A 27,649-nucleotide genomic window follows, 5' to 3' on the forward strand; every position below is an offset into this window, starting at 1 on the left:
GCAAAATACGTTTATTTTCCGTTATGGAAATGTAGTACACAACTAAACCCGGGGTCGTCCTCAACACCGGAGTACGCACAGACTCTGGTAGCTCAACTCTACAGCGTCGCGCTGTGTAGAGTCGAGTAGCTTGGTTGATATAAATATTGTAAGAATGGGTATAAAATGGAACTTCTTCAGAAATTGGCTAAAAATAAAACCACACAGATATAGAAATACTTATGTTTATTTTCATTTATCGAAAATGCAGCACTTGGTCTCTATAATTAAATGTAGTACACAAATCGACCTCCGGGCTAGATCCCGCGATCGACAGCACTTTCCGCGGGGTCGTTCTCAACACAGCAGAGTACACTGTGGTTGCGGAGACTGGCAGCTCAACTCTGACGTCGCCAGAGTAGCTGAGCTGGTAGAGGTGCTTGGCCGTGCCGCCAGCGAACACGCAGTCGTCGTGGAAGAACGCCACGTGGATGCCGGTGTCGGGGAGGTCGAATACTGTGACCACGTCCAGGGAACGTAAGTGCCAGAGGGACAGTCTAGGGCCTCCTCCACAAACCTAGAAGTAAAAATAAAAAGTTTTTTTTTTGTTTTTTTTTTATAAAAGAATATTAGCCATGTTAAATGCCCCTTTCCTCTCCAACTAAGCGTGAAGCTTGTGCTAGGAGTAGGTGCGAGAATAGTGCAACGGCCGGAGTTTGAACCGACCTTTCGGTTTTCAGTCCACTCCTTTACCAGTTGAGCTATTGAGGCTCTAAAATTTATAATACAAAACGTATTGTGCCGCCTAACCTATAGCACAACCCTAACACCCCTAACACGTGAATTGATTTAATTACTACTACCGAACACCTGCCTGTCCGCACATGATTTATGTGTGCGTAACGGTAGAGGTAAGATCCAAGCGAAGCCTGTGGGCAAGTCAATCGAGCGGGTCAAGGACAACGCTATAAGTAAGAGTAACATCAGTGTATTTACGTATTAATAGTATACCGTTCCGTTTGTTCATAGGCGAATAGTGAGGCTGATAGACACCGAACACTCGGTCTCCTTCTCTCTCCTCACAGTTATAGAATCATATTGAAAGGACGAGGCGCTAGCAGAGTCCTTTTAAACTAAACGAGGTTTGTAATCGATATATTAAAATAACTGAAGAAGCAAAATTTAAATGTATATTGTATATTATATCTACTAGTAAAACAAATTAATGGTAAAAAAATAAGAATAAAAAATAAGAGTAAAAATATATCTAACAAAGTAAAAAAAAAAATTAATATTATGAAAAAATATTAAAAAAGTTATACTCACAACCCAATCATTCCCCAACGCAGCTGCACCAACCCACTTGCCAATATCAGGTCGCGCTACTTTGCTGTTCGAGTGAGGATTTATTTTATTGTGTGGCTTCTTAGTTCTCGTGTCCCAGAGCAGCACTAATCCGTCTTCGCCTGATGAGATTAACTGTTGACCACTAAAACAGAAGCATTTGTATTTATTTACTAACTATAATACACATGCAATGTTGACCCAACTTGGTAACTGGATGGGTGGCCGACTTTGGAGATCCAAATTTGGCCTTTTCGTTTACATGGAGCATGGGAGCATGTTAAGCCGGTCTCGGTTATTATAACTAACATCTGATAATAACTGTAAATTAACCTAAGAGTCGAAATCTCTTTCTCTTAGTCAAGTTGTATGCCGAAGAATCTAGGAGCCCACCACATTACTATCCCAAGAGAACCCCTACCATTATAGGACTAATGGAAAGGGATCTCGACCCCCAGCAATGAGGGATCACTACCCATTTTATAAATGCGAAAGTGTGTTTGTTTGTTGGTTTTTCCTTCAATCAATGCAGACATTGCAACGTGATTTGCATGCCACTTTTGGTAATATGTCCAGAAACCATCGCAAGTGCCAATAACAACTGTACAAATTATATATTTCTAAGTATATATTGTTGTTAAATATTTTATTTTCTTAATCCACTTTTGGTATAGTGCATAAATTTTGAGAACTTTTCATATTTTACTCAAATTAGTATGTGTATTTTATTGTTATATGAAAACATTTTATACACTCAATATTGAGTTCGTTTTGTTTTATTTGTATTTAAGTTTAAGATATATAGATGTATTTTTGTTATACCTCGAATTTGTTAATTTTTTTGAGAAAATCTGTAATATTTTTTTGGCCATATTAATTCTATAATTACTTTAGCATCTAAGTTTAATCATTGTTTTGCTGTTGATTTTCCTGTCAAATAAAAAAAGTTCACAAAATAACTTACTTGCCATGTATACAATGCACATAATCTGAATGACCTTCATATGTGTTAACAAGTCGGCCATCCTCCAGATTATACACATATATTTTATTGTCACCACAGCCTGCATACAGCTTCGCTTCTTCTTCGGAGTACCATAGACAATTGATATCACAGTTCTCAATTAATGAGTGTGCCCGTATCTCAATAGTCCATGACGGTTTACCTATGAAAATAAAACCAGCTAAGTGATTGAGTAGTGGCAATGGGCAGGGCACATAGTTCAAAAAATCATCAGATATTGGGGTCCCAAGGTGCTAGAATGGCGACCTTGCACCCAAAAGCGTTGCATTGGAAGACGCCCACTAGATGGACCTTCAAGACAGTGGCGTGAGGAAGTTCATATGAGAGACCTATGTCCAGTGGTGGCGTCTATTGGTTGATGATGATGACGAGTAATTTAGCATGTTATTAGACTATTTTTAGCATTATTTAGCAGCCCGCACAGCTCGCTGCGCAGGTGGCTGAGGAACAGAGGCGCGCGCGGCGCGCGGTCTCAAATGCGACGCATGCGCTAACTGAATCCCTGAGAAAAAGTACCCCGGAAGGGTTCGAAACTAGTCTGGCTAGCGTCGACTACAGTAAAGCCGGGTGTAAGACCATGGAAGATAATGGAAATCACTCACAATAGTTTAAACGCTAAAACATTACAAATACCTTACAATTTACATACCCAATTTCGATTGTTCTATAGCTTTCCAATCCCATCCAGATATTTGATTGACTGTACCAACCACAAGAAACTTGTTTGTAGTTACTAGGCTACATACTTGACTGCCAGACTCAAGGGTGTGAATGTGTTTTGGCTTGTTGTAGTCAGCAGTGAGGAGTTCTATGACTGGATTAAAAATATTATCTAGACTGAAAAAAGAACAGTTTTATTGATATTTTCACAACGATACCAAGCAAACGGGTTTTAAAATGAGTAAATACTCTAAAAATTATGTTAAATATAGGAAAATGTGAATATACTTACTCAAAAACAGCCAACTGACCATAAATATTGCCGGCTACTAAATATTTACCGCACGGTGAAAATGTTTGAGAAAGGACTGTGTTATATAACATTCTGCCGAGCATTTTTATTCTGTATTTATCTGCGTTTAAAATAAGAGATCTATTGGTAATTCTTCATTTAGTTTTCGCGACAAAATAAACACAAACATAACCTAATTTACCTAACCCAAAACAACGCCAAAACGTTTTTTTTTTTTTTAATTTATTTTACGGCCCTGGATAACAATCCTTTAAGGCCTAACGCCAAAACGGAACGTTTTTAACCACGGACCAATAACATTGTTTTTAACTTTATTCTATGTTTTTTAACTGGTTTTATGGTTTTACGGCTCTGGGTTCTAGCTCTTTTGACCCTTTTACTCTATGAACAGAACACAGAACACACACAAGTTACTCTTCCACGGTGGCCACTACCATATTTTTTCAACTCATAGTAGTACCTACTTCCAACTTCTTTGTTTCAACTTCTTTGGAATCGTCATCATAATATTGCGAGCAACACAGACATCAGACAATTCTCAAATACCATAGACAACCACGAGTTTAGAACACCAAGAATAGGATATTTATCAGTTATCTGTGGACACCAGAAAAAATAAAATCCTCAACCAAGATGGACGTATTTTTTGTGAAATCAAATATTTAGAGCTCCTCGCCATTGGTAAGATTATATTATAAAGTTGACCTAGTCTTTAAATCTGAAGCTTGCGAGTATACAAATATGTCGTGTATGTGGTATTCGCTGACTGCTTAGCTATTTTTGCTTACGTATCAAATTGCACGCGCGACGTAGAAAGAGAAATAACTTGTAATGTGAAAATAATGTGTTTTTCCCATATTTTTCCTATTTTAGTTGGGAGTTAGATCTTCAAGATGTACAATGGGATTGGTTTGACAACGCCAAGAGGTTCCGGTACGAATGGTTACGTGCAAAGAAATTGGGCTTCTGTTCGAAAAACCAAAGATTCTGTGAACTATAGAACTGAGGATGAGATCGCGAAATTGGATTCTGCATCAAATAAACAGCCGAATCGTGAAATCCTCGATCATGAGAGGAAGAGAAAAATTGAAGTAAAATGTGCAGAGTTAGAGGACACACTAGAAGACCAAGGGTGAGTCAGTTTTGTTAATAATATTATAAAAATTAGTGATTGCTAGACATGGTTTTGTGCCTCCTACAAACTCCACTCAAAACTATGTATCTTGTAATTTTAGCAACATTATTATAATAATAATTTGTTAGTTGAGACTATTCTAAATTGTTATTTGTAGTTCTAAATAGAATTCATTTGTTCCATGTATTAATGCAGATTACAACAGACTGCCTAATGGTAATACAATTAATTGGATAACCACAATCCTTGTTATTGGATAATGTGTAACACAATTGGAAATACACTGTTCTTAACCAAGAGTATTATAACGTCAATAGTAAATTATAGTTACAATAGTTTTACTGCAACCATTAAACAGCAGAACAGCAGTGATAGTCTAGTAATTATGATGTTGGCTTCTACAGGGTCTGGGATTCAATACTAGGGACCACTTGTAATTTTTTAAGAGTTATGCATGTTTTAAAGCAATTGAATATCTTATGGTGAAGGAAAACATTGTGAGAAAATCTGTATGCCTGATTTTTGTCCAAAATGTTCTCAAAGGTGTAAGTCTCCCAATCTGTACTTGGCCAGCATGGTGGACTAGGGCTCAAACCCCTTCTTATTCTGAAGGGAGACCTGTGCAAAATGGTGAGTGGTGGTAATAGTTCCCATTGGTTGATGATGAACTATATTGAAAACTGCGTGGAACAGCATTAATACTACAATTTTTTTATTAATTTTACAAGACAGTGCATCAAAGTATTAAAATAATTTTTGCTAAAACTTGGTAGTTGGTACCAAACAACCTTGAAAACTTGAATTAATTTGTGTGGATTTAATTTATTGTATGCAGTTTTGATTGCATGTAGTTTGTACATACTTTTTATAACATTAATAAATCTGAGTGCTTTTTTGAGACTTACAATGAAATCATACTAATTGACACAGATCATTGGATTGTATGAAATAGCAGTGTAACTCTGGACTTCATATTGTAACCCTATAATGTTGCTCAAAATGTGAATGGTGATATATGAATATCCTTTTTCTAAATTTAAATCCTTCTCTAAAAATGGAAGTAACTGTACCAGTCAGATTTCATAAATCGGTTTGACTGCAGTAGCTGGCAAGAAATATTGTATGAGATTTCGGCTTTGTAGAGCGTTGTCTCTGTCACTCATACCTATGAGACTTTCTGTCTGTCTCAATGACAGAGACAACACTCTAGGAAACCGCTATCTCTTTCTAAAGGTAGATGTACAATATTTTCTGCCGTATACTGCACCTTTTGAGCAAGTTTTTATTGAACTCTTTTTAACTCAAACACTCAGGAGGTAGTGGTTCACTCCAAAAAGACATTGCTTCCTTTAAGTTTGGAGCAGGCGCCCTACCGTTCTGCTACTCGTTAAAATGCACAGTTGCAGCAAAAATCCATAAATTTAGCCAATCACAACCAATAATCGAGATTGAAATAATGATTGATGCACCTTTTATCGGAATCAACCTGCTCTTGGTGTGGTGTTACTGCATCACTTCGCTCAGTTAATTACATATTTCATGAAGAAGTTAACTTCAGGTGTTTAGAGGTATGGTGCATACTACAAAGCACATAAAGGTGCACCCTGCATCACTCTTTAGTCTTTACAGTGATTACGCACTGCACTTCCGTCATCCAAGTTCTATCTGTCATCCGTGAGAATACCAGCGATTATCTACGATATATTATGTCAGAAGCTCCCATACAAAACAAAATGGAACGTATTTTCATGAACTCGGATCAGATGAGTGTGTAACCGCCGTTACAGTAATCAGTCCAACTTTGGTCTTTCATCATACTATACAATTTTAATTTTTAAAATGTGTCTAATTTTTAAACTTCTTCCGTTATATTGTTTTTAGATTCAAAACAAACTGACAAAACAATTTTTTAACTAAAAAATAAAATAGTTTTATTATTTACGATAAACAGATTTACGATTTTTGTTATAATTTTAATTATTGCACCTTGCGTCATCAGCCATACACGACATCGACACGTGCCGTGCTCGATATAATGTTTGATAAAGGACCCTTTATATTTCCATACAAATCCTGCCTCCCCCGAAGTCCATATATTAAGTTTATCAACCCTCCGTTAGGGGCATTAGCCCTTGCGCACGAGTCGAATCAATAAATTACATACATACTTAGGGTCCTTCGCAAAGTTTTTACTTTTTCATCGCATTCGGTTTACGGCCGCACGCCGTGCGCGTCTTATCGCGCTTTTTTATTGTTTTCTAAAGTAATTCCGTGATTACAACACCGTATCATGCTTTGGTGAGTTTAGGTCTAGTGTACACTTGTGATTAGTGCGCTTTTTTCTAATAAATGAATTGATGTCGTTGTCATCAACCGATAGACGTCAACTATTGGATTTAGGCTGACAGGCTGACATTATAGAGCGAACTTTAACTTTGCTCCATCTTTGCTCAGACTTAAGATACTGTTAAAACAAGACAGCCTTATATCGCTGACATAAATCCGTCTCGTTTTGACTGACTTAAATCTGAGCAAAGTCAAGGTGCGCTCTATTAATCTAAACTCTATTATTTTAAGGCGCCCGCATTGACCTCAGATTTTACGCAATATATTGCGGGTTTGAATAATACTAAATCACTAAAACTACAAAACGAGGAAAATGGTAATTAGTATGGTATTGTATTTAGACTGGTACTGACTCTGAGCACAACCTAATTTTAGAGTATTCGCATACTAATGTAATATGAAAAGAACAGACGCAGTTTGACAGTTTTAAATTTTATTTTTAGATGGTAAACCCGTGATTTTAGCGCACAGTCGCGAGCCTACTGTTTAAATTTGTAGCGTGCACTAAAATTTAGTCTTTAAATGTACAGTTCATGTTCTGTCCCTTTTTAGCATTGTTAAAAAGAAAAGGATGCAGATACTCTAAATTAAGTTTAGAGAAAGACAACGGAATCGGTGCCATTATAACAATAACGCTAAGTTTTTGCTAGCGTTCTGGTTACACCGTGTATCTAGCATCTAGCGCAAGACCTAAATAACATCGTATCTAATAAAAACCTAGTGGGCACTAGGCCTTACGCGTTATGCGATTCGACCGCTCACTATTTATTTTGAGATTCGATTACATACAAGAACGTGGTTAACACACTCGCTTCTACGCGGAAGACTGGCGAAACAAATATTAATAAAATAATTAATTTTATTAAAATAAATCATTTAAAAGGGTTTATTAATAATGAGCGTGTCTTTGGTGTGGTTGCGCAGGTTGCCGAAGGAGGAAATAGCGGCGCGGGTCGCGGCGTTCAGAGCGAAGCTGTCCGAAGCAGGTGCAGACAAGGATGTGCCCAGGGATGAATTTGGAAGAATAGCGTGAGTATTAAATATTTCAATATCGCTGGTTTTTGTACTCTGTGCGAAGGGTTGATTTTCGAAATAGAAATAAAAAGAAACTTAATCTATAATACTTACCAAGTTTCAACAGTATAGCTCTAATAGTTTCGGAATAAAATGGCTGTGACATACGGGCGGACAGACATGACGTATCTATAAGGGTTCCGTTTTTTGCCATTCGGCTACGGAACCCTAATAACATTACACATTATATAATGAGGACAAAGTCGCGGGCAAAAGCTGGTAGGTAAATTGGTGAATGTGGAATATTTTTCTTGCAACGTTAGCAATAATTATAGTACCTACGAATTTTATTTAAGCTATAGTGCAACTTTTTTTTAACACAGAACAATATTGTCAATTCGAATTTCTAGTTTCTATTTAGTTATTTTCATTCTGTTTTGCATATCATTTATTTAGAGTCTTTGTAGTAGCGAGTAATCGTATCGAAACAAGCATAAAAACAATTAGCTTAATAAGCAATCAGCCGGAAAATCGATTCGCTCGCCCGGAGGAAGCATAATTAGAAAGATTTGTACTCGTATAGCTACCTACCTGTTTACATGCTACCTATCTACCTGGAATAAAATATGATAATACTAAAGAGATAGTTCTATATTTTGTTGAATCTGATCGAAATAATTTTAGACAATCCGTCATTTACATATCACGATCTAGTACCTTTAAATCCCATGGAGATTAGTTCAGATAATTAGGCTTCCGTACCCAAAGGGTGAGACCTACTAAGACTCCGCTGTCCGTCTGTCTATCTGTCTGTCTGTCTGTTACCAGGCTGTATCTCATGAACCGTGATGAACAGTTGAAACTTTCACAGACGATGTATTTCTGTAACGACAAATACAACAAACGTGATTTTTTGCTCGTTTTTATAGATAGCTAGCTGATGCCCGCGACTTCGTACGCGTGGATTTAGGTTTTTTAAAAGCCCGTGGGAACTCATCAATTTTCCGGGATGAAAAGTACCCTATGTCCTTCCCCGGGATATAAGCTAACTCTGCACCAAATTTCATCAAAATCGGTTGAACGGTTGGGCCGTGAAAAGCTAGCAGACAGACAGACACACTTTCGCATTTATAATATTAGTATAAATTAGCTTATGCCCGCGACTTCGTCCGCATGGACAAAAAAGATTTCGAACCCCTATATTACCCCCTTAGGGGTTGAAGTTTAAAAAATCTTTTCTTAACGGATGTCTACGTCACAATAGCTATCTGCATGCCAAATTTCAACCCGATACGTCCAGTAGTTTGAGCTGTGCCTTGATAGATCAGTCAGTCAGTCACCTTTTTGTTTTATATATTTAGATGGTACTTCGTGCGCGAGTCCGACTCGCACTTGGACGGTTTTTTACAATGTGCAAGAAATATTTCAAAAGACCTTTCTCAGTGCTTACATACGTCATACTGGTTACTTGTAACTCGTATTTTCAGGACAACACAACTTGTTGGCGACACCAAAACTATACTTACGTCTTTGTGATCCTAAGAATATAATATAACAAAAATCAAAGCGCGACCCTCATATTTTGCAAACGAAATTCATCTTGCAGCCCGGTCTATATTTACCAAAGACATTACATTATGGGGAGTCCCTTATGGGAGGTCAGTTTGTCCCCCCTAGTCCCTTGTTATAGATATTGATCGCTGTTACGCCCAAGTCATACACGACGCTTTCAATTCTACACAGTGTATCACTACCCATATTATAAATGCGAAAGTGTGTTTGTTGGTTTGTCCTTCAATCACGTCGCAACGGAGCAACGGATTGTCGTGATATTTTGCATGGGTATGGTTAAAGACCTGGAGAGTGAATAGGCTGCTTTTTATCCCATAAAATCGACAGTACCCACGGGATTTTCAAAAAAACTAAATCGGCACGGACGAAGTCGCGGACATCAGCTAATGCATTTATGAAACCCTGTCCAGTTTATATAGGTACATTGAGCTTTAAACGAGGTTAGAATAAATTCTATTTTGCATTACTGTAAAAGCGGATTTAGCAAAAATATCATCATCATCATCATTATCAACCAATAGACGTCCACTGCTGGACATAGGTCTCTTGTAGGGACTTCCACACGCCACGGTCTTGCGCCGCCTGGATCTAGCGGCTCCCTGCGACTCGTCTGATGTCGTTCGTCCACCTAGTGGGGGTCTTACAACGCTGCGTCTTCCAGTGCGAGGTCGCCATTCCAGCACCTTTGGACCCCAACGTCTCAACGGCAAAAATATAGATTTATTAAATTCCATTACAACTTACTAACTTGGGAAGGAGTAAGGCAGTTTCATTAGTCCCATATTCCTCATAGGGCATCGTACCGGAATGCAAAATCACTTTGCGGCACGATTTTGCCGGTAGGGTGGTACTGGTAACTAGCCACGGCGGAAGCCTTCCACCAGACGAGACAGGAGACAATTTAGAAAATATAAATATCCAAATTGCCCCAACAGGGGAATCGAATCCGCGACCTCCCACTTATAAAGCCCACAGCGCTCATTACTACGTCAGGGAGGTCATGATTATGACCGTCATACGTTGACAAAGTCTGCGCCGGTTACTTAGAATCCACTTCCAAGAAAAAAGCGTACCTAGTTAAACTAATATAGACAGTACTAAGTCCTTATTGTCCTAGAAAAAGTGACCCTTTTATTGATCGCACACACCCTACGATACGCGAGGCAGGGTTTTACCGAGGGGTTGTATTGCACAACCTTATTTATTTTTAATTTCGCTGTACTGTGTTTTCTTAAGGGGTAGAAGTAGGTGAAAATTCTTTTGTTGTTGTTTACTTGACCGAGCAAACAAGAATAAAAGTAGTGCGAACTGCTATCCTTTTAACTTGGTCCTTGTGATAAAAGGACAGTGCGATTGATATTATTGTGTTTTAGTTAATGCCAGTAGACCCCTTGTCCGCATATACGATTGGGTACGTGAGAATTTGAGAAACAAGATTTCACACTTTTAACCTTTATGAACATTACTAGCTGATGCCCGCGACTTCGTACGCGTGGATTTAGGTTTTTAAAAAATCCCGTGGGAACTCTTTGATTTTCCGGGATAAAAAGTAGCCTATGTCACTCTGCAGGTCTTTATCTATACCCATGCAAAAAATCACGACAATCCGTTGCACCGTTGCGACGTGATTGAAGGACAAACCAACAAACATACTTTCGCATTTATAATAAGAGTACTGATGCCATGATCAAAAAAAGTGTTAATCGACTGTGAACTGGCAACATGTCCTAACTGGCAACATGTCCTATCTTAATTTTTTGACGTTTATATGTCCTCCATACTATTTCGGCTTTAACACTAGCGACTGTAGATGAAGCCATCTACAGTTACAACCCGAGACTTTGCCGCTAGCGTTGTCCTTAACCACTTGATTGGCTTTGGTCACCTCTGTGCGTTACCCACACAAGAATCGTGTGGGGCAGGCCGGTGTTCCGGTAGTAGCAATAGGTAATTAAATCAGTTCTTTTTTAAATGATTTTTTTGGACTCTCGATATTTTCTAAACATTGGAAAGTGTCCCGCGAAATATATTACGGTGCACTGCGAATTAGTCGAGAGTATTATCGTAGACAATCTCTCGTAGGTCTCCTATATCGATCGCTGTCACCCCTGTTTTCCACCCTTCGCATTCAGTCTAAAATTACAAAATTTCCCAAAATTGCCTTTAAAAATAAACAAATAAAAAAGCCTTTGTTCCAATACGATACAAATAATCAAATTTAAACATAATCTTACATTTCATTTCAACAAAATTGCCGTTAAATATTTTCTAATTTTTCGAGAGTCAAAAAACATTAGGTCCTCAGGAACTCAGCTCAAAAATGATTTTAAAATCGCTTTCAAATATATTGTGATTAATAAATTCTGGTTCAGATTTTCTGAGAGCTTCGGGAAACAATGCTTATTAATTAAGCGAACAATACGAAGTTTTTCATGCTATTCAATACGAGCGCTTTTCAGTCTGAAGTATTCATCAGGCATCATTGCGAAAAGCCTTTTGTCTTGTAGTTTTATTAATTGTTCTACTTCTGTGAAATAAAATGATCACCTAACAGTCATTATATATAGCACACCTCTTCCAGCGTACTTGTACTCGTATACATGTCCATCACAGTGCGTGCGTTGTGAGTTGTGACCTAATATAAATTCTCTTTTTCAACAGCAATAGATTCGTCATTTATATGTTGACCATTTTTATCTGAAACTTTCAATACTGCTTCATTATTGTATATTTTTATTGTAAACAAACCTTTTCCTCGCAGATGTTTAGAGCAGGATTATTAATTATTTCGTCCCATTAACACACATAGTAGCATGAACATGTTGACAAGGTGTTAATCATTTAGCACTTGGCATTTGGCATCGGTATTCCGTTTAATCTCGGACCAATTATATCGGTATGATACAAGTTTAAATAAATAAACATTCTCCTATTCTAAATAATTTTAAATAAGTATAATACCAAAAATTGCGGAACCGACAGAGACCGAGATCAGTAAAAGCAGAAGTCAACATGGCAATAGGCAGGGTACATAATTTCGAAGATGACCTAAGGTCTCAAGGTGCTGGAATGGCGCCTTCGTACCGAAAAGCGTTTGTAGACTCCTCACTAAGTGGACAGATGCCATGAAACGAGTCGCAGGGAGCCGCTGAATACAAGCGGCGTAAAACCGCATCATGTGGAAGTGTACAGGAGACCTATATCCAGTTGTGGACGTCTATCGGTCGATGCCGACGAAATAAAACATGTAGGATATTATTCGGTATAGTTTGATAATTAAATCTCAAATGAAATAAAAGCTCTATCAAGTTTTTTCTAACGTATATGTAGCGTAAATCATGTCTACCTCAATAATATAACATTATTATCTGCGAAAAACTATTTCAATATCTTTAACAACAGTTTCTGTCGACCTAAAAGCGTTTTCAACAAGCTCTCTGTGGAAATGTCAAGTCTTACTTCACGCCAAAGAGCACGAGCAGAAAAGAGAACTCGCATGTTTGTACCTAACGAACGGTTTGAGGTCTCTAATTGTTAATTAAAATTGGAAAGTTTTTGTTGTACGTAGGTACATGATCTCCAGGCATTATGACAAGAACTTTGTTAAAATAATATATATAAAAGGAAGACGGATGACTGACTGATCTATTAACGCACAGCTCAAACTACTGAACGGATCGGGCTGAAATTTGGCATGCAGATAGCTATTATGACGTAGACATCCGCTAAGAAAGGATTTTTGAAAATTCAACCCTATAAGGGGGTGAAATAGGCGTTTGAAATTTGTGTAGTCTACGCGGACGAAGTCGCGAGCATAAGCTAGTAATAAATAATTGAAAAAAATACCCATTTCAATTGCACAACAAATTCAAGGGGAATTGAGATTTTTGCTTTTCGTATGAAGCATTGTCGAAGCTCTCTTCCATTCAAAAGTTTTTCATAAAACATTATAGCTAGAATTCGATCATAATAATTTATTCGCAACGTCCAAAATTTATATGTGCTGAAAATAATTTATGATCAAAATAAATACGAACAATTTGTTGCAAGTCCATAAAAAACACGTAAAACCCACTCCAGTTATATATTTAGAATGGTTTAGATTGAAACACGGCCGTGGGCGATAAAAACACAAGAGATGTGCAACTGGGAATTTTACATAGGTACCGTTGTGAAAAACTCCACTTAGGTTGTCTATCACTTACCTAATACATAAAACTTGGAAGGTTTAAGAAATAGTGAATACTGCACGCCGGTTTCTGGTAAAAACTTGCCTTATGAAAACACACACAAATCCCGCTTAGATCTAGATGTAATTTTTTTGAAGAAAGTAATCGATAAACGGTCGAACTGGTGAGCGGTTTTTATGTTGACTTGTTCATATTATGTTGTCATTCTGTCCAAATTGGTAACTGATTTTTCGACTGATTTAGTCGAGTTTGGACTTTATCATCTAATCATTTCAGCCTGCACTGCTAAACATAGGCCTTTACCAAAGAGCCCCACCACACCCGGTCCTCAGCCTTCCTCATCCAGCCGCTTCCCGCCACCCTCTTTATATCGTCGGTCCATCTTGCTGGAGGGCGCCCCACACTACGCTTACTTATTAACGGTCTCCACTCTAGAACTTTCCGGCTCCAACGGCCATCGCTCCTAGGCAAGAATGGCCTGCTCATTGCCACTTCAATTTGGACTTATACATAATTATATGTAGTCCGCGACAGTTTGAAATGGCAATCGGGGTTTGCGGTTACCATCTCGACCTGTCGCGTACCTACTATACTATATGTGTGCATTTTTAAATAAGCCACTCGTTTTTGAGCTCATTTTTAAATAATAAATTAATCATCAGAGTGCTAATAAACTACAATGGCGTGACAATCAGTTAACTGCTCGTAGTAACGTAATACACGTGACGGCTATAATGTACTGCGACTAGCGAAATTCATATAATAATTAACAGATTTAATTTCGTCCGCCAAACGCTACACAGTCACGCCTTCTGTAGGATCGCCAAATATCCATAAACTTCGGGATTATTCTGGATTTGACTACTTGTTAAATGTTCATTCATTGGTGTAAAAAAAATCCTCTTGAATTGAGGAGCTTGATTGTATTACGCTTCTCCTCAAAGTGATTGAGATAATTTCGGTCTCTAAATCACGAAGATTTTCTAACATTGAATACAAATCTGAACTCATTTCCAAGTAAAACTGTGCTAAAATCTAAATATATAACAGGGAAAAGTTGAGTGACTGACTGACTGATCTGACTGACTGACTGATCTATCAACGCACAGCTCAAACTCCTGGACGGATTGGGCTGAAATTTGGCATGCAGATAGCTATTATGACGTAGGCATCCGCTAAGAAAGGATTTTTGAAAATTCAACCCCTAAGGGGGTGAAATTTGTGTAGTCCACGCGGATGAAGTCGCGAGCAAAAGCTAGTTCAGTATAAAGTTCTTGATTTCCATTAACGGTCAATTACAATTAAATTTCAAAGCTTTCATTCAGTTTTTTTCCTCTTTTGTCTTTTGTTCGCCAGGTTTTCAAATTCTGCATGTAGTTATCTACCTACTTCCCAACTACTGGCAATTTATCTTTATAACTAGCTGATGCCCGCAACTTCGTCCGCGTGTATTTAAGTTTTAAAAAATCCAGTGGGAACTCTTTGATTTTCCGGGATAAAAAGTAGCCTATGTCACTCTCCAGGTCTATATCTATACCCATGCAAACCACGAATCAAGAATCACGTCGGTCGTAATTGTAATTGAAGGACTAACCAACAAACAAACACACTTTCGCATCTATAATAAGGGTAGTGATATTGCGAGCACAGGCATTATAAAAAGATACTGATCGGAAAAGATATAAAGTGATGATACAAAATGGAGGTCGACAAAAGGTCTTTCCTCAATGCTTTAAAGGAAAAATAAATCAGTGATAGTACCAAGTAGATAAAAGGTAGTATGTATTTTTAAAGTATAATAGTATATAATATTTGCAGTTTCTTTGGTATTGCATAACCTTGCGAAGTTTTCGATAACGATACGGTTATTTATAAGGCTTTGAAAGACTATAAATTATATCCATGCAAAAGAAGATTGATGGATATCGTAAACGTCTCGTGATTGCGTTTGAAGACAGCGAAACGTAGACACTTGTACGTACACAGCACATTAGCTTTTGGCAACTGCTTGTATCAATCTCAAATCCAAAATAAACCGCAAAACGTAGCCAGAGATACACGTAGTACTTCAACACGTAAAATAGGAACGCTGACGTAGTTTCGATTCTTATGTTGTCCCACTTGCAAGAGAATTGCGGTCAGTCGTTTTTCCTTTTTAGAGTTCCGTACCCGAAAGGTGCCAATGGAACCCTCCTACTAAGCCTCCGCTGTCCGTCCGCCCGTCCGCCGTCGTCCGTCAGCGGGCTCTATTTCATGAATCAATAATAAATAAGTAGAGTTGAAATTTTCACAGAATGTGTATTTTTTATTTACAAATAATAAATATCCTTTATTCAGCATAACAAACAAAAATACAAACAGATAGAGTACCATAGGCCCCGGGGATCCAAGGAGCCAAAGTTTATGCTTCCTGGTTCCCCGAATAAGAATTTCAAAATGGCCGCCATCAAAATAACAAAATGAAAGTGTTAAATCTTGTACGATGGTACGGAAGTCGGAACCGTTCGTGTGCGAGTCCGACTCGTACTTGACTGATGTTTTAAATAAAATAAAAATATTTTTGATTCAAATAAACTTTTACAAGTACTTTCGAATAGTCGGATGCATCTACCACTGGTTCGGAATGCCTTTCCTACCGAGAAGAACCAGCAAGAAACTCGGCGGTTGCCTTTTTCAAATATTTGCCTGCTAACCATGAAATTCTTATGTCTCACGTCTTCGCCACATTATTTGTACCCTTGGAAAAATGATCAATATGAAAAAAAGTTATGATGTACCTCACTAACCACAGAAAAACTAATTTGAATAAATTGAGCCTTTGTGTGTAGTAGGAATAAGAATTTTAGTTTAAACAAGCTAAAAATAGTTAAATATGGGCTATTCTTCTCAAAGGGCAAGCAAGCCTTTGTAGTTAGCAGGGCGGTGTAAAGCGGAGATGGGTTGATTGCGCAGGGTGCGCGCGTCGCGTGCTTCCTGTTATTCCTGCAGTAGCGCCGCCGGGCCGCCGCCGGCCGGACTACCATGTAACCTCACGCCCCACGCCTTTGCAGTCTTCCAGCGGTCCCGCCGCCTTAGTCTAATTCTAGCTTTAAGAAAACAAGTCTTCCACTAGGTTAAGGATTTAGTTATAATGCAACGTGGTCGAGCGTCGCGTCGCGAGCACAATAACCGCGTGGTGTTCGAGCGGCTATGGCGAGGCACCTTCCAAGCGGTGCTCGCCGGCCCGCAGCGCAGGCCGCGCGCCTCCTCCCACGACCCTAACCCCGAGCTCACAATCGAACCGTTCAGACCTCCCCCCGCTACGGCAGACCCTTTAGAACCAGCTCTGAGAACCATTCTCGAAGGGCTCAGAAGCTGCTGCTGTCGATGCAGTTGCGCCTCCAATCGCAACAATATAAACAACAATTTGCAGGTCTGTCTCTCCAATGACGAGGAGAGGAAATCTATGCGATCCGTCATAAGGTGTGTTGTATACCGATTACTTATCTAGACGCTAACTAGATCGAATGAAAACAATAAAAACACCTTTGTTTTTATTTAATGATACGCGTACAATGCTAATTGGATTTTTAAACGATTTCACGCTACGCAGAAACAATATGCGTTAATAACATTTCGATTTCGTACCGCAATAAACGACTTATTATAGATATAGTAGTACTTATATGAGAAATTAATTTACAATTTCCCTATTCTAGCGCACTTAGGTGCTATTCAGGTAAATATCATCTTATTTCCAGCTAATTGGAGCTTAAGTATATTCTGCTATCTTATCGATAAATTTCAATCGTCCCGTAAATAGCAAATTAGTGCTCAACGAAACGAAATCTTCATACGAAAAATTTTTTATGTGTCGGCCATCTTGAAATTTTCTTGGATTTTCAGTGTACGCGAAACTCATGCAGTGGCGGAGGCCCAGCAAGAGAAAAATGCACGGATCAGGGACGCGTTCGGCATATCGCCGCGGTTCGTGGAAGGGACGAGCCTGGACGCGGAGCGCCGGGCGCGGGACGAGGCTCAGAGGTACCCGCTAGTGAGGACGCCGAGCCACGAGAGGGAAGATCGTGATACGCACGTCACTAAGAAGAAAAAGAAGCGAAGGTATGATAAAGTTGTATAAGTATGAACATATACAGTATGTAACAATAGTTCAAAACCTTGACCAATAAACAGTTGATATAAGTTCCCAGAGAATGTATTATGAAATATTTTTTCTATTAAGAATCAGCCATTTCAAATACGGCATAAGTTACTACATTAGAATTGAAATTAAAAAAGTAAATGAATTTTAAAGGACTTTTTGGGCTGAATAATATGTTTGATCTTTATAAGGAACTAGATGATGCCCGCTACTCCGTCCGCGTGGATTTAGTTTTTTAAAAATCCCGTGGGAACTCTTTGATTTTCCGGGATCAAAAGTATGTCCTCCGATGTACCAAATTTCATCAAAATCGGTTAAACGGATGACCCGTGAAAAGCTAGCAGACAGACAAACACACTTTCGAAATTATAATATTAGTATAGATATGAATGTACTGACTTCATGGAGTATGCGTCTACTTAATTTGAGGAAGTGTTCATTCAATTCATAAAAAGTATGTTTGCGACAAACTTGACTTATGCGGTCTTTGAAATGACCGGTTCAATTATAATATTTTTTGTTGGTAAAAGAATCGTCAATTTATTTACCTGTATAGTTACAACATGATACTAAAATGTTAGTGTTATGTGCTTTGAAAAATATGTCTAATTTCAGCACATCACCAGAAGCCAAAAAATCTAAGAAGAAAAAGTCAAAGAAGAACAAGAAAGACAAGTAAGTTTTACTTAAAAATACACAATTATTGTAAAAACTAATAACCTTTTACCTATTTTATTACAAAAATATCTCATGCATTTTTTGTTAAACTTAGACAGGTGACACTAGCATTAACTAAGAGGCAAGTACGATTAAATACATAATATTACGTTTATTTTTTATTGTTGAATAAATATCTAAAGGTTCCTTTAATAATTTCAGTCAAAGAAAAATGTTATGGAGATTTATTCGTAGGTATGAAAATTGTTTAAATGACTTTTAACAATAACTGACAGTGTCAATTTCAAAAAGAAATTTTATTCATGCGGATGAGTACGTCTTTAAATGTAAAATGGGAAACTGACTGACTGACATATCAATCACATACAGTTGAAAAAGCTGTGTGATACTTGAGATTCTGCTCGTATAGTACGCAACAGGTCGAGATGGCAATCGGAGTATGAGGCTAACTATCAAAATAGGTATTGAATTCTAAAATAATCTCCAAATTGTTTAAAACACTAAAGTAAAGTTTTGTTTGTGTATAATTTCGGTGCTGGCATGCTAGAAATGAAAATACATATTAATATTGCAGCCTTGAGTAGCATTCAGCAGTCTGTTATAATGCCGTGATAACATTTTTTTTTAAAGAATATTAGCCATGCTAATCATGAATAATATTCCCGTTTCCCCTCCAACTAAGAGTAAAGCTTGTGCTAGGAGTAGGTACTACAATAGTGCAACGGGTGGGGGTTTGAACTGCCGACCTTTCGGATTTCAGTCCGCACCTTAACCATTGAGCTATTGAGGCAACATTGGAATATTGGAATATTATCTTCATGTTCGGCCGACTGACGTATTGTTATTATAACAATACGTCAGTCTGTCGACAGTCAGTCTTGCTACATTTTAAATTATTGTGCCATGCAACTATGTGGCCTGCCGCAATGTCGCACTATGTTACTCCGATGTGACTGAAGCTTTATTTCGTCAGGCAAGATAAGAAGAAGAAGAAGCGTTCCAAGTCGCCAAACGCTGAAAGTTCCAGCAGCTCGGAAGGCGACAGCGATTCCAGCTCAGAAGACGAACGTCAGAAGAAAAAGAAGGTAAATATCACATGAGGCCAATGCCTACTGACTTGCCTTATAATTTAGCAGTTTGAGATTAGGTCGATTATTTGATTCAAAGATTGTGTTTCGGACACAGCATGATGGTGCACCTATTCAAATCTTTTTAATGTCTGTTATATCGTCTGTTTTGATGAAGGAAAAGGTCTTCCTCGTTTTTAGGGTTCCGTACCTCAAAAGGAAAAACGGAACCCTTATAGGATCACTTTGTTGTCTATCTGTCTGTCTATCAAGAAACCTACAGGGTACTTCCCGTTGACCTCATGAAATTTGGCAGATAAGTAGGTCTTATAGCTGACATTCGGGGAAAAATCTGAAAACCGTGATTTATTTATTTATTTTATTTTACACTTTATTGCACACAACACAAAGTAAACATTGAAAAAACACAATACAGGATCTTAATCTAATAGCTGTAGCATGCAAAGGCGGCCTTATCGCTAAAGCGATGTGCGTGATTTGTGGTTACATTACACAAAAAAAATTAAATTGTGGTCATGAACTAATAATTAGTATTTTCAATTTTCTAAGTACGATAACTATATCAAGTGGGGTATCAAATTGAAAGGTCTTCACCTGTGCATTCTAAAACAGATTTTTATTTATTTTTATGCATCATAGTTTTTGAATTATCGTGCAAAATGTCGAAAAAATACGACTGTAGTACGGAACCCTCATTGCGCGAGCCTGACTCGCACTTGGCCGGTTTTTTGGAAGTCAATAATATTTATCTTTAAGTCAGCGCATTTAACCAGGAAATTTTAACTTGAAAAAAGTATTATTTTCTCTTCATTTTCAACTTTTATTTCTACGATTTGAATTTTCAGAGACGATATAAGACAAATAAATAAAAAAGATTTTAATTAACATACTATAATTTAAGAACATCGTGATAATTTTACGTATTTTCTTATTTATTTATTTTAATTGAGAATGTTACACAATCTTTGAATTCTAGGTACTTTTTAGTGACTACTCTCTTGTACTTTAATGGGTAGAAGTGGAGATATTTGGGTTATATATGAGTGTCAGATATGTTTAATGATTTTTTATTTTGGGGAGATTTCTTGTCACAAATACACTGACATGTCACCAACCCTTACTCATGTCGTCCTCTAGAGAATAATTTGTAGCACTATGCTTTCTTTTTGTTTGAACCATAATAATAACGATCATATTGATCTTATATAAAAAGCTATAAAGCCCTTGCACAATATTTTTCAAAATTGAACCTTGTAATTGTATAAATGGTTTTACACGTCCCTTTATTTTTCTATGCATTCGCCATAAACTGTGAAACGTAGGTAGTGTCACTATTTTGTTTTGCGACATTTTTCCTTTTCTATACATACCCCTACGAGCTTCTGAGTTTTATTTCACTATAACTTATACTTTCACCCGTTTAAATTCTTGAACGGACATCTTTTATTGATGGGTTTAAGATCTGATTTGTGGTTATTGTCTTTTTACATCATTTTTTATTTATTTTTTTGTCTGTAAATACAAAAAATAGACAGTAAAAATTATCTGTTTAACTGTGCATCATTTCATAGGATAGCCATCTTTATCTGAAGAAATAACGTATACTGTAAGTATATCACAAAACAATAACACGTAAAACACTGTTAGGTGAAAACTAAAATAATATGTGTTCAATTTGGTATTGCATTTTCATATACATTTGTGACTAACTTTATTTATGAAGAGAATTCACAAACATGGGCGATTGTCAGGGTCTTGATGTGCACTGGTTACGAATTACAACTGCATGGTGTTTGTAGTACTCTCAAACAGATGGTGGTATCGCTATTCGCAGCGTGTATGCCTTATGTGCACTGGAAAAACGTGCTTCGTGCCCCTTCCCCTTGTACTCGATAACGACTAATACGTGCTCACGATCGATGTAATACATAGCCGTCACTAAATGTTGCTCGCGTTGATGTGCTCGAGTTTCGATCCTCCCGGTTCCTGTATACAAGCACGTTTTTGTATCGCACATGTTGATCTTGATTGTTTATAAAAATGTAACTAATCCATAACATTCTCCCTCTTCTCATTGACTCAAAACTAATTAAGGATGCTCCACATGTTTAAATGGTATACACTACCACCACCGTTTGTTGTAAAAGGTACGTCCCAGAGAGTTATATTACATTTGATTTTGTGTAATACATGTATTTATGTATTTAAGTATCATACCAACTTTTATTAACATTTTAATGTGTTACTAATCTAGAAGATAAATATAAAAAGGGGTACATGCACTAGTGCCAAATCCTTTCTTTTTTGTTTAGACATTACTATATTTATTTGTATCGAAGAGAGTGTTATGGATGATATATTTATTGTAATATATTGAGAAAGTACAAAGAGAACTAACAATTCGTCCATTAAATAATTTTTTTATTCAATATTTGCTTTCGTGAGTAGCTTTTTAATACAGTGAACTTTATGTTAACGCCTCTAAATTGTTTTGTCTGATTCCGAATAGAAGTGCATGTGTAAAATAATTTGTTGTTTAATTTTTAAAGAAAACAGAAATTCTTCAATCACTAAATTTTCTGTGAAGTGAGGGATTTCGGATTATTTTAGTAAAATATGTTTTTAGTTGCCATAACCACTAGTCTTCTTGTATTGGCACTGGTGTTTATTGCCGTATTATTGCAACTCGATGTTCACGATGTAATATATTTTTGAACAGAAAAAGTCGGGAAGCAGGCGCCGGGCCAGCAGTGCGCCGTCCAGCCGCGAGAGGTAAGAATCGAAATAAGACAGTAAAATTTTTTGAAGTAAAATATCTTTAGGCGCTACTTGAGAGTAACTCAAAGCTTTTTTCATTTAAAATGGCCGAAAAACAGAAAAGCTGTTTTGGGGCCGCCATCTTTTATTGAGATGATATTTTATAGTACCAAGTAGTTTGCTGTTAGATTAAAAGCTTATTTACTTACTATACTACTTGATAACATGGAAATATTAATAACCCTTTGGCCCACTCATTTTCAAAAAAGAAACCCCGCGTCCTTTTTAAGTATTTTATTTTAACCATGCGTGAGGCTCATACCTACACTAATAACTTTATGACAACTTTACTATTAAGTCCATGTGTCCACCTATTGTTGCAGTTCACCGGTCAAGCAGACCAAAGAGAGACAAAGGGAACGCCCGGTTGATTTACGAGAAAATGATATCCGCCAAAAGAATTGGGAGCGACCAGAAGATCAAGAAAATGATAGTCGAAGAAAGAATCGGGAAAGCGAAGACCGCAATAACCGATACGACGAAAACCAAAGAAATTCACGACAGAATTATTCATGCAGAAGACGCGATGAACGAAGTCGATCGGTTGAACAACGCAGGTCGATTGAACGACGCAGGTCGGCTGAGAAACGTAGATCAGTTGAAAAACGGCGATCTGTTGAACGGAGGTCCTCTCCGGACTACAGGCGCAGAGATGATCGTAGGTCACCAGAATATAGACAAAAATCATACGTAAGCAGAGATAAAAGCAGAGACCGTGTCAGGGATGATATTGAAAGAGCAAAAGATTCCAGACAGTCTAAACGCGACCGAAAACGATCCCCGTCTCGTTCCGATTCCGAAGAACCACCTCCTAAGAAATCAGAAATCAGGGAAAAGAGAATTCAACGGCAGTCGAGCGACTCGCCACCTCCAGAAAAAAGACGACGCAGGAGTCCGTCACCTGACAAAAGAGGAAAAGACGACACTCATAACAAAAAAGAAAAGCCAAAAGAAGAAGTGAGACGAAAAAGAGAAGAAAAACGACCAAAAAGAAGCGAGTCGCCTGATTATAGAAGTAGACGTCAGGAAGAATTCCGAAAAGACGAAGATGACAAAAGACACAGAAGTGACAATGACCGATACTATAGAGACAGCTTCGATGAAACCAAGCGAAAAAAGAATAGAAGCCTCTCGAGAGATAGACCGGAAACATCTCAAGCATATCAAGAAGGGGCTCCTGAACACAAATCTAATAAAAAAGAATCAAAAAAGGGACCAGAGAGATATTACAAAACCGCCGAGCCCTCTTCGACGTCTGACTCCGAAACAGAAGCACCTGCAAAGTCAAAAGAAAGTAAAACTTCACGAAATCATAAACAGAGAAGTGAATCTCCCCCTAAAGAAAAACGTCGGCGCAGTCCATCTATAGAATACGCTAGACATGGATCTCCCGACCGAAGAGCGAATCAGAGGAAATCAGAAAAGTACAAAAGTAGTTTGAAGTCATCAGAACTCAAAAGAGACGACAGTAGACAGAGACGAAAGTCTCCTACGCCCGTAGAAAAGACACGGCGTAAAATTTCACGAAGTAGATCTAAATCGTCGACGCCAGAGCGCAGACACTCGAAGAAAGAGAAACGAAAGAGCCGCACACCGAACTTGAAACTTAAGAGTTCGGAGAGACGTGCTACGTCACCCAAGCCAGACCAAAGAGATCGAATCGACAAAGACAGAAACGATCGCAAGGAATCTCACAAAGATAGATCAAGGTCGCGGTCGAATCACAGGAGCCGGAGTACATCGAGTCTCAGCTACTCGCCGGCGCGCCGCAGCCCGGAGAGATACCGCGATATTATAGAGAAGTTGCCAGAAAAGGATAAGAGGAAATACATTAAATCGCCGTCTGATCTTCAGCCGAAGAAGAAGAAACGCAAGGACGTAGCCGAGAAATACAACAAACCAAAGGCTGCGTGTATGCGCAGCTCGTCCAGCGAAAATGACGATTCGGAAGATGACTTTCTGAGGCTCGACGAGAGAGCGCGCCAGGATGAGATAGATAACAAGGAGTTAAACAGACTCAAAGAGAAATTAGCTCAAATGGCGAAAGCTTCGATGGAGCGAAAGAGGATCGAAGAGGAAGCCGAAGCGTCGACTTCCCAGGCTGTTCTCGATGCAAACAACAAACCAGAGGAAAAGGAAACAAATGTCAGTCCCATATTAGTAGAAAAGAAGTCCCCAAAAATTGCCAACAAAAGTCCGATTAAGCCTGTAACGCCTAAGAAGGAAAGTCCGGTGAACGTGGAAAGTTCTCCCGAAGTGAAGAAGAAGCGCGATAGAAGTGCGTCTCGGCGCAGCTGGTCGCGGTCGTCGTCGCGCTCGAGGTCGCGGTCACGATCTCGATCGCGGTCTCGCTCTGGCTCGAGATCCTCCCGCTCGAGATCGCGTTCATATTCATCTTCAAGGTAAGGTGACACTGATGGTTCGGCTCCACTATCGGGATTCGGCGAATGATTTGTTAAATCGCGACTTGTGTGGCCGGTGCCAATCGTATCGTTCCCCACATTCGCGCCGCTAACCTGAATGTATTTAAAGCGTGGGTATAGATTTTTTTTGTGGAAACTCCTTTGTTTTTCCGCGATATATCTAATACACCACAAGGACTATTCGCTTTCAGAGATGTCGCATATGCCGGCCGGCTGATTTGCCGAATTTATTTAAAAATTTGCCAAACCCCGTATCCCGTATAGTGTGAGCAGTTGATTTGTTGAATGCCAATCTATCGTGCCTGATCCTAATTTAAAAAATAAATGTAGTTAACTTAAAATTTATTGAACATTCTTGGTCCCTTTTCACCTTTTTTGTTTGACAAAATTACGCAATCTGTTACCGAAATCGGAACTAAGCAGCAAATGTTTCAGGCGCTCGCGTTCAAGCCGATCGAGTTCGTACAGTAGCAGAAGTTCTTCCCGATCGTCAAGCTCATCGCGATCTTCCCGCTCATCAAGGTAATTATTTTATCCTTAACAACTGTGTCTAATAAGTATTTATTTATGTAATATCTACTTTTATGTGAACAGTGTTTATTTTAATAAATGTCTTCAGATATGCAAACTTATACGTCCAAGAAAATGTCGTGTCTTGAACAATACAATTTGAGTGTTGCGATTGTAAAAATTATGTAAACAATCACTGCAAAATAATGTGATTAATGTCAATGGTTGCGCAATACTGTTTCCATACAATCAAAAACATAATAGTTTATTTAACTAAGACTAAGTAGTATCTAATTTTATATACCTAGTGGATACACAATTTAAACTAGTGGTTCGCCCCGAACTAAGACTGCGGTATAATATATATTTAATTCCATTATCTTATTAATTTATTTTTTAATGCAAAATTCGACTGAAGGTCATCAATTTACATATTATATTTTTTGTAGTAATTACATTCAGTAATTCAGAAGATATAAGGCTATGACAGACGGACACGTGCAATTTCTCAAACAGACTCGGAGACCTCGCTTCGCTTGCTCAAAAAAATCGGCGCGAATGAACAAACGCGAAGTTTATATTATGAGCCCATTTAAATTCATGAAACCGGTTTCCATAAAGAATACTAGGCGTAAATGGTGCCCGCGGCTTCGTCCGCCTAGATTTAGGCTTACAAAATGCCGTGGAAGCTTTAATTTTCCGGGACAAAAAGTCTTTTATGTCTGTTGTCTTCGTCGATCCATTACGTTGCTCATTTGCGCGGCTTGATTGAACAGACAAACCAACAGATCAGCACACATTCGTATTTATAATATTAATAGGAATAGCGCATGCGAAACAAGTAGTCTGAAGTTGCAACATGGCGGTTTGCGTAGGTCTTAACCAAGGGGATTAAATACACTGAGATCTGTTTATGAACAACGCGCGACTACTTGTTTTACGCGCACTGTAAAGGATGAAAAGGAATTAACGATAATTTTCAATGTTCCCTTCTCGTATAATACACGCAATGCATGCGATGCGTACTTGCGTGCGTAACGAACAGAACAATGACGGGCGTGTACGCCGATTACCGTAGATCGAGCGAGCGCGACCGCGGCTCGGCGCGCTCGCGCTCGCCGTCCATCCCGCGCCGCGCCGGCTCGCCCAGCTTCCTGGACCGGCGGCGGATCACGAGGTATCCACTACGACACACGAGACAGTGCTTTTGAACGACTAACTCTATGTCACAGATCTTAGTTATCCTCGTAAGGCTTTGCGTACCTACCTACGAACCAGACATTGCAAGGTTATCTACATCGAAAAAACCAAATCAAAAAAAAACCTTGTAGACTTCCATGAATCTGTGAGAAGTGACCGACGACGCGCCGCGGTTCGAATAGCCAGCCCCCCAATTGTGTAAGAATAACCATTTCATGGCTATCGCAATCGTCAAGAAATTCTGCCATTTGATTGGTTGATTCGCTGTTTACATATTTTCACAGCCAATCAAAGGGCAGAATTCTTGACGATTGCGATAGCCATGAAATGGTTATTCTTACACAATTGGGGGGCAGTTCTACTAAGCTAACTGAATTCTCTTATCGCTCTTCTCTTAAAGTCTTGCGGCCGACGATGAAAAATGTCGTCTCAACCGCAAAACTATGCGAAAAGTTATTTATTTTATTTTAGTTTTTTATTCAACCATATTTTATTAACTTTCAGGAGTAGATACCAAGATAACCTTGAAATATCTTTCTCTTGACGAGGATTGAGATAGTTATAATTAATACCAAGTATTAGATCATAATAGAAAGTAAGAAATCTAATGCATTGGGTTGTTTTTTATTTACTGACAAGGCAAAGGTATGCCGTATACCGTAACCGCGTCAATGTGCTTTATTATTTCGCTACACAAACTAGACTCAACTTCGTTGTAATTTTTTTTTAAAGTATTTTGTCTATAAAAAATATCTAAGGAGTCGTTATATATTACGAGCTCTTTTGATGTATTTTATATTTAATAATATTTTTTCTTTAAAAACAGTAATTTATTTAATAAAATAAAACCAAAAGCACTGTTTTTGTCAAAGCGTGTAAATTGCACTAAAATTGACGTTTATTAAATTAATATTTCCTTGTGAACTATACTTAAAAATTGAAATTATTTAAATAAACGTCAATATTGTGTCTGTGTGATTTAACAGTTTTTAGCGTGTCGCTTGTCTATAGTAATCCATTGGGCTTTATTTTATTTTTATTTCTAAACTTACGAATACTGGAGCGTAACACACCTTTAGGTGTGACCAATTAATTGACGTTCCAGTGTTCGACCGTAAGTCGCCGAAAATATTATGTACATGTTGAAACATGTTTTAATCTCTAACTTTACATATATTTTCAGGCACTATTTTTTTATTTTATTTTTGCCGCAGT

General features: G+C 38.1%; 2 protein-coding genes across 15 annotated transcripts in view; one reads left to right on the forward strand and one right to left on the reverse strand.

Moving 5' to 3' along the window:
- Positions 1-214: 214 nt before the first annotated feature.
- Positions 215-3,536, reverse strand: thoc6 (THO complex 6). Its single transcript, XM_034984439.2, has 5 exons — positions 3,300-3,536; positions 2,997-3,184; positions 2,288-2,489; positions 1,306-1,468; positions 215-556 (listed from the first exon to the last, which is right to left on the reverse strand). The coding sequence occupies exons 1-5, from the start codon at positions 3,401-3,403 to the stop codon at positions 236-238; spliced, it is 978 nt and encodes a 325-aa protein (XP_034840330.1). The 5' UTR covers positions 3,404-3,536; the 3' UTR covers positions 215-235.
- A 333-nt stretch (positions 3,537-3,869) lies between these two features.
- The window catches only part of Srrm234 (Serine-arginine repetitive matrix 2/3/4), a 29,536-nt gene continuing 5,756 nt past the window's right edge, over positions 3,870-27,649 (forward strand). For 4 of the 14 annotated variants that reach the window (XM_069509701.1, XM_034984425.2, XM_069509709.1 and 1 more), the window contains exons 1-12: positions 3,870-4,001; positions 4,194-4,452; positions 7,726-7,830; positions 17,463-17,678; positions 18,334-18,393; positions 18,491-18,517; positions 18,598-18,630; positions 19,370-19,481; positions 22,204-22,256; positions 22,625-24,703; positions 25,160-25,246; positions 26,280-26,411. In XM_069509701.1, coding sequence (XP_069365802.1) covers positions 4,214-4,452; positions 7,726-7,830; positions 17,463-17,678; positions 18,334-18,393; positions 18,491-18,517; positions 18,598-18,630; positions 19,370-19,481; positions 22,204-22,256; positions 22,625-24,703; positions 25,160-25,246; positions 26,280-26,411 — 3,143 coding nt within the window. In that variant the 5' untranslated portion in view covers positions 3,870-4,001; positions 4,194-4,213. Of the gene's footprint in view, positions 4,002-4,193; positions 4,453-7,725; positions 7,831-16,581; positions 17,040-17,462; positions 17,679-18,333; positions 18,394-18,490; positions 18,518-18,597; positions 18,631-19,369; positions 19,482-22,203; positions 22,257-22,624; positions 24,704-25,159; positions 25,247-26,279; positions 26,412-27,649 lie in introns of those variants that run through there. The other 10 variants (XM_069509703.1, XM_069509706.1, XM_069509710.1 and 7 more) reach the window with 5 other exon arrangements.

Source organism: Maniola hyperantus, chromosome 3, assembly GCF_902806685.2.
Source record: "Maniola hyperantus chromosome 3, iAphHyp1.2, whole genome shotgun sequence".
NCBI lineage: Eukaryota > Metazoa > Arthropoda > Insecta > Lepidoptera > Nymphalidae > Maniola > Maniola hyperantus.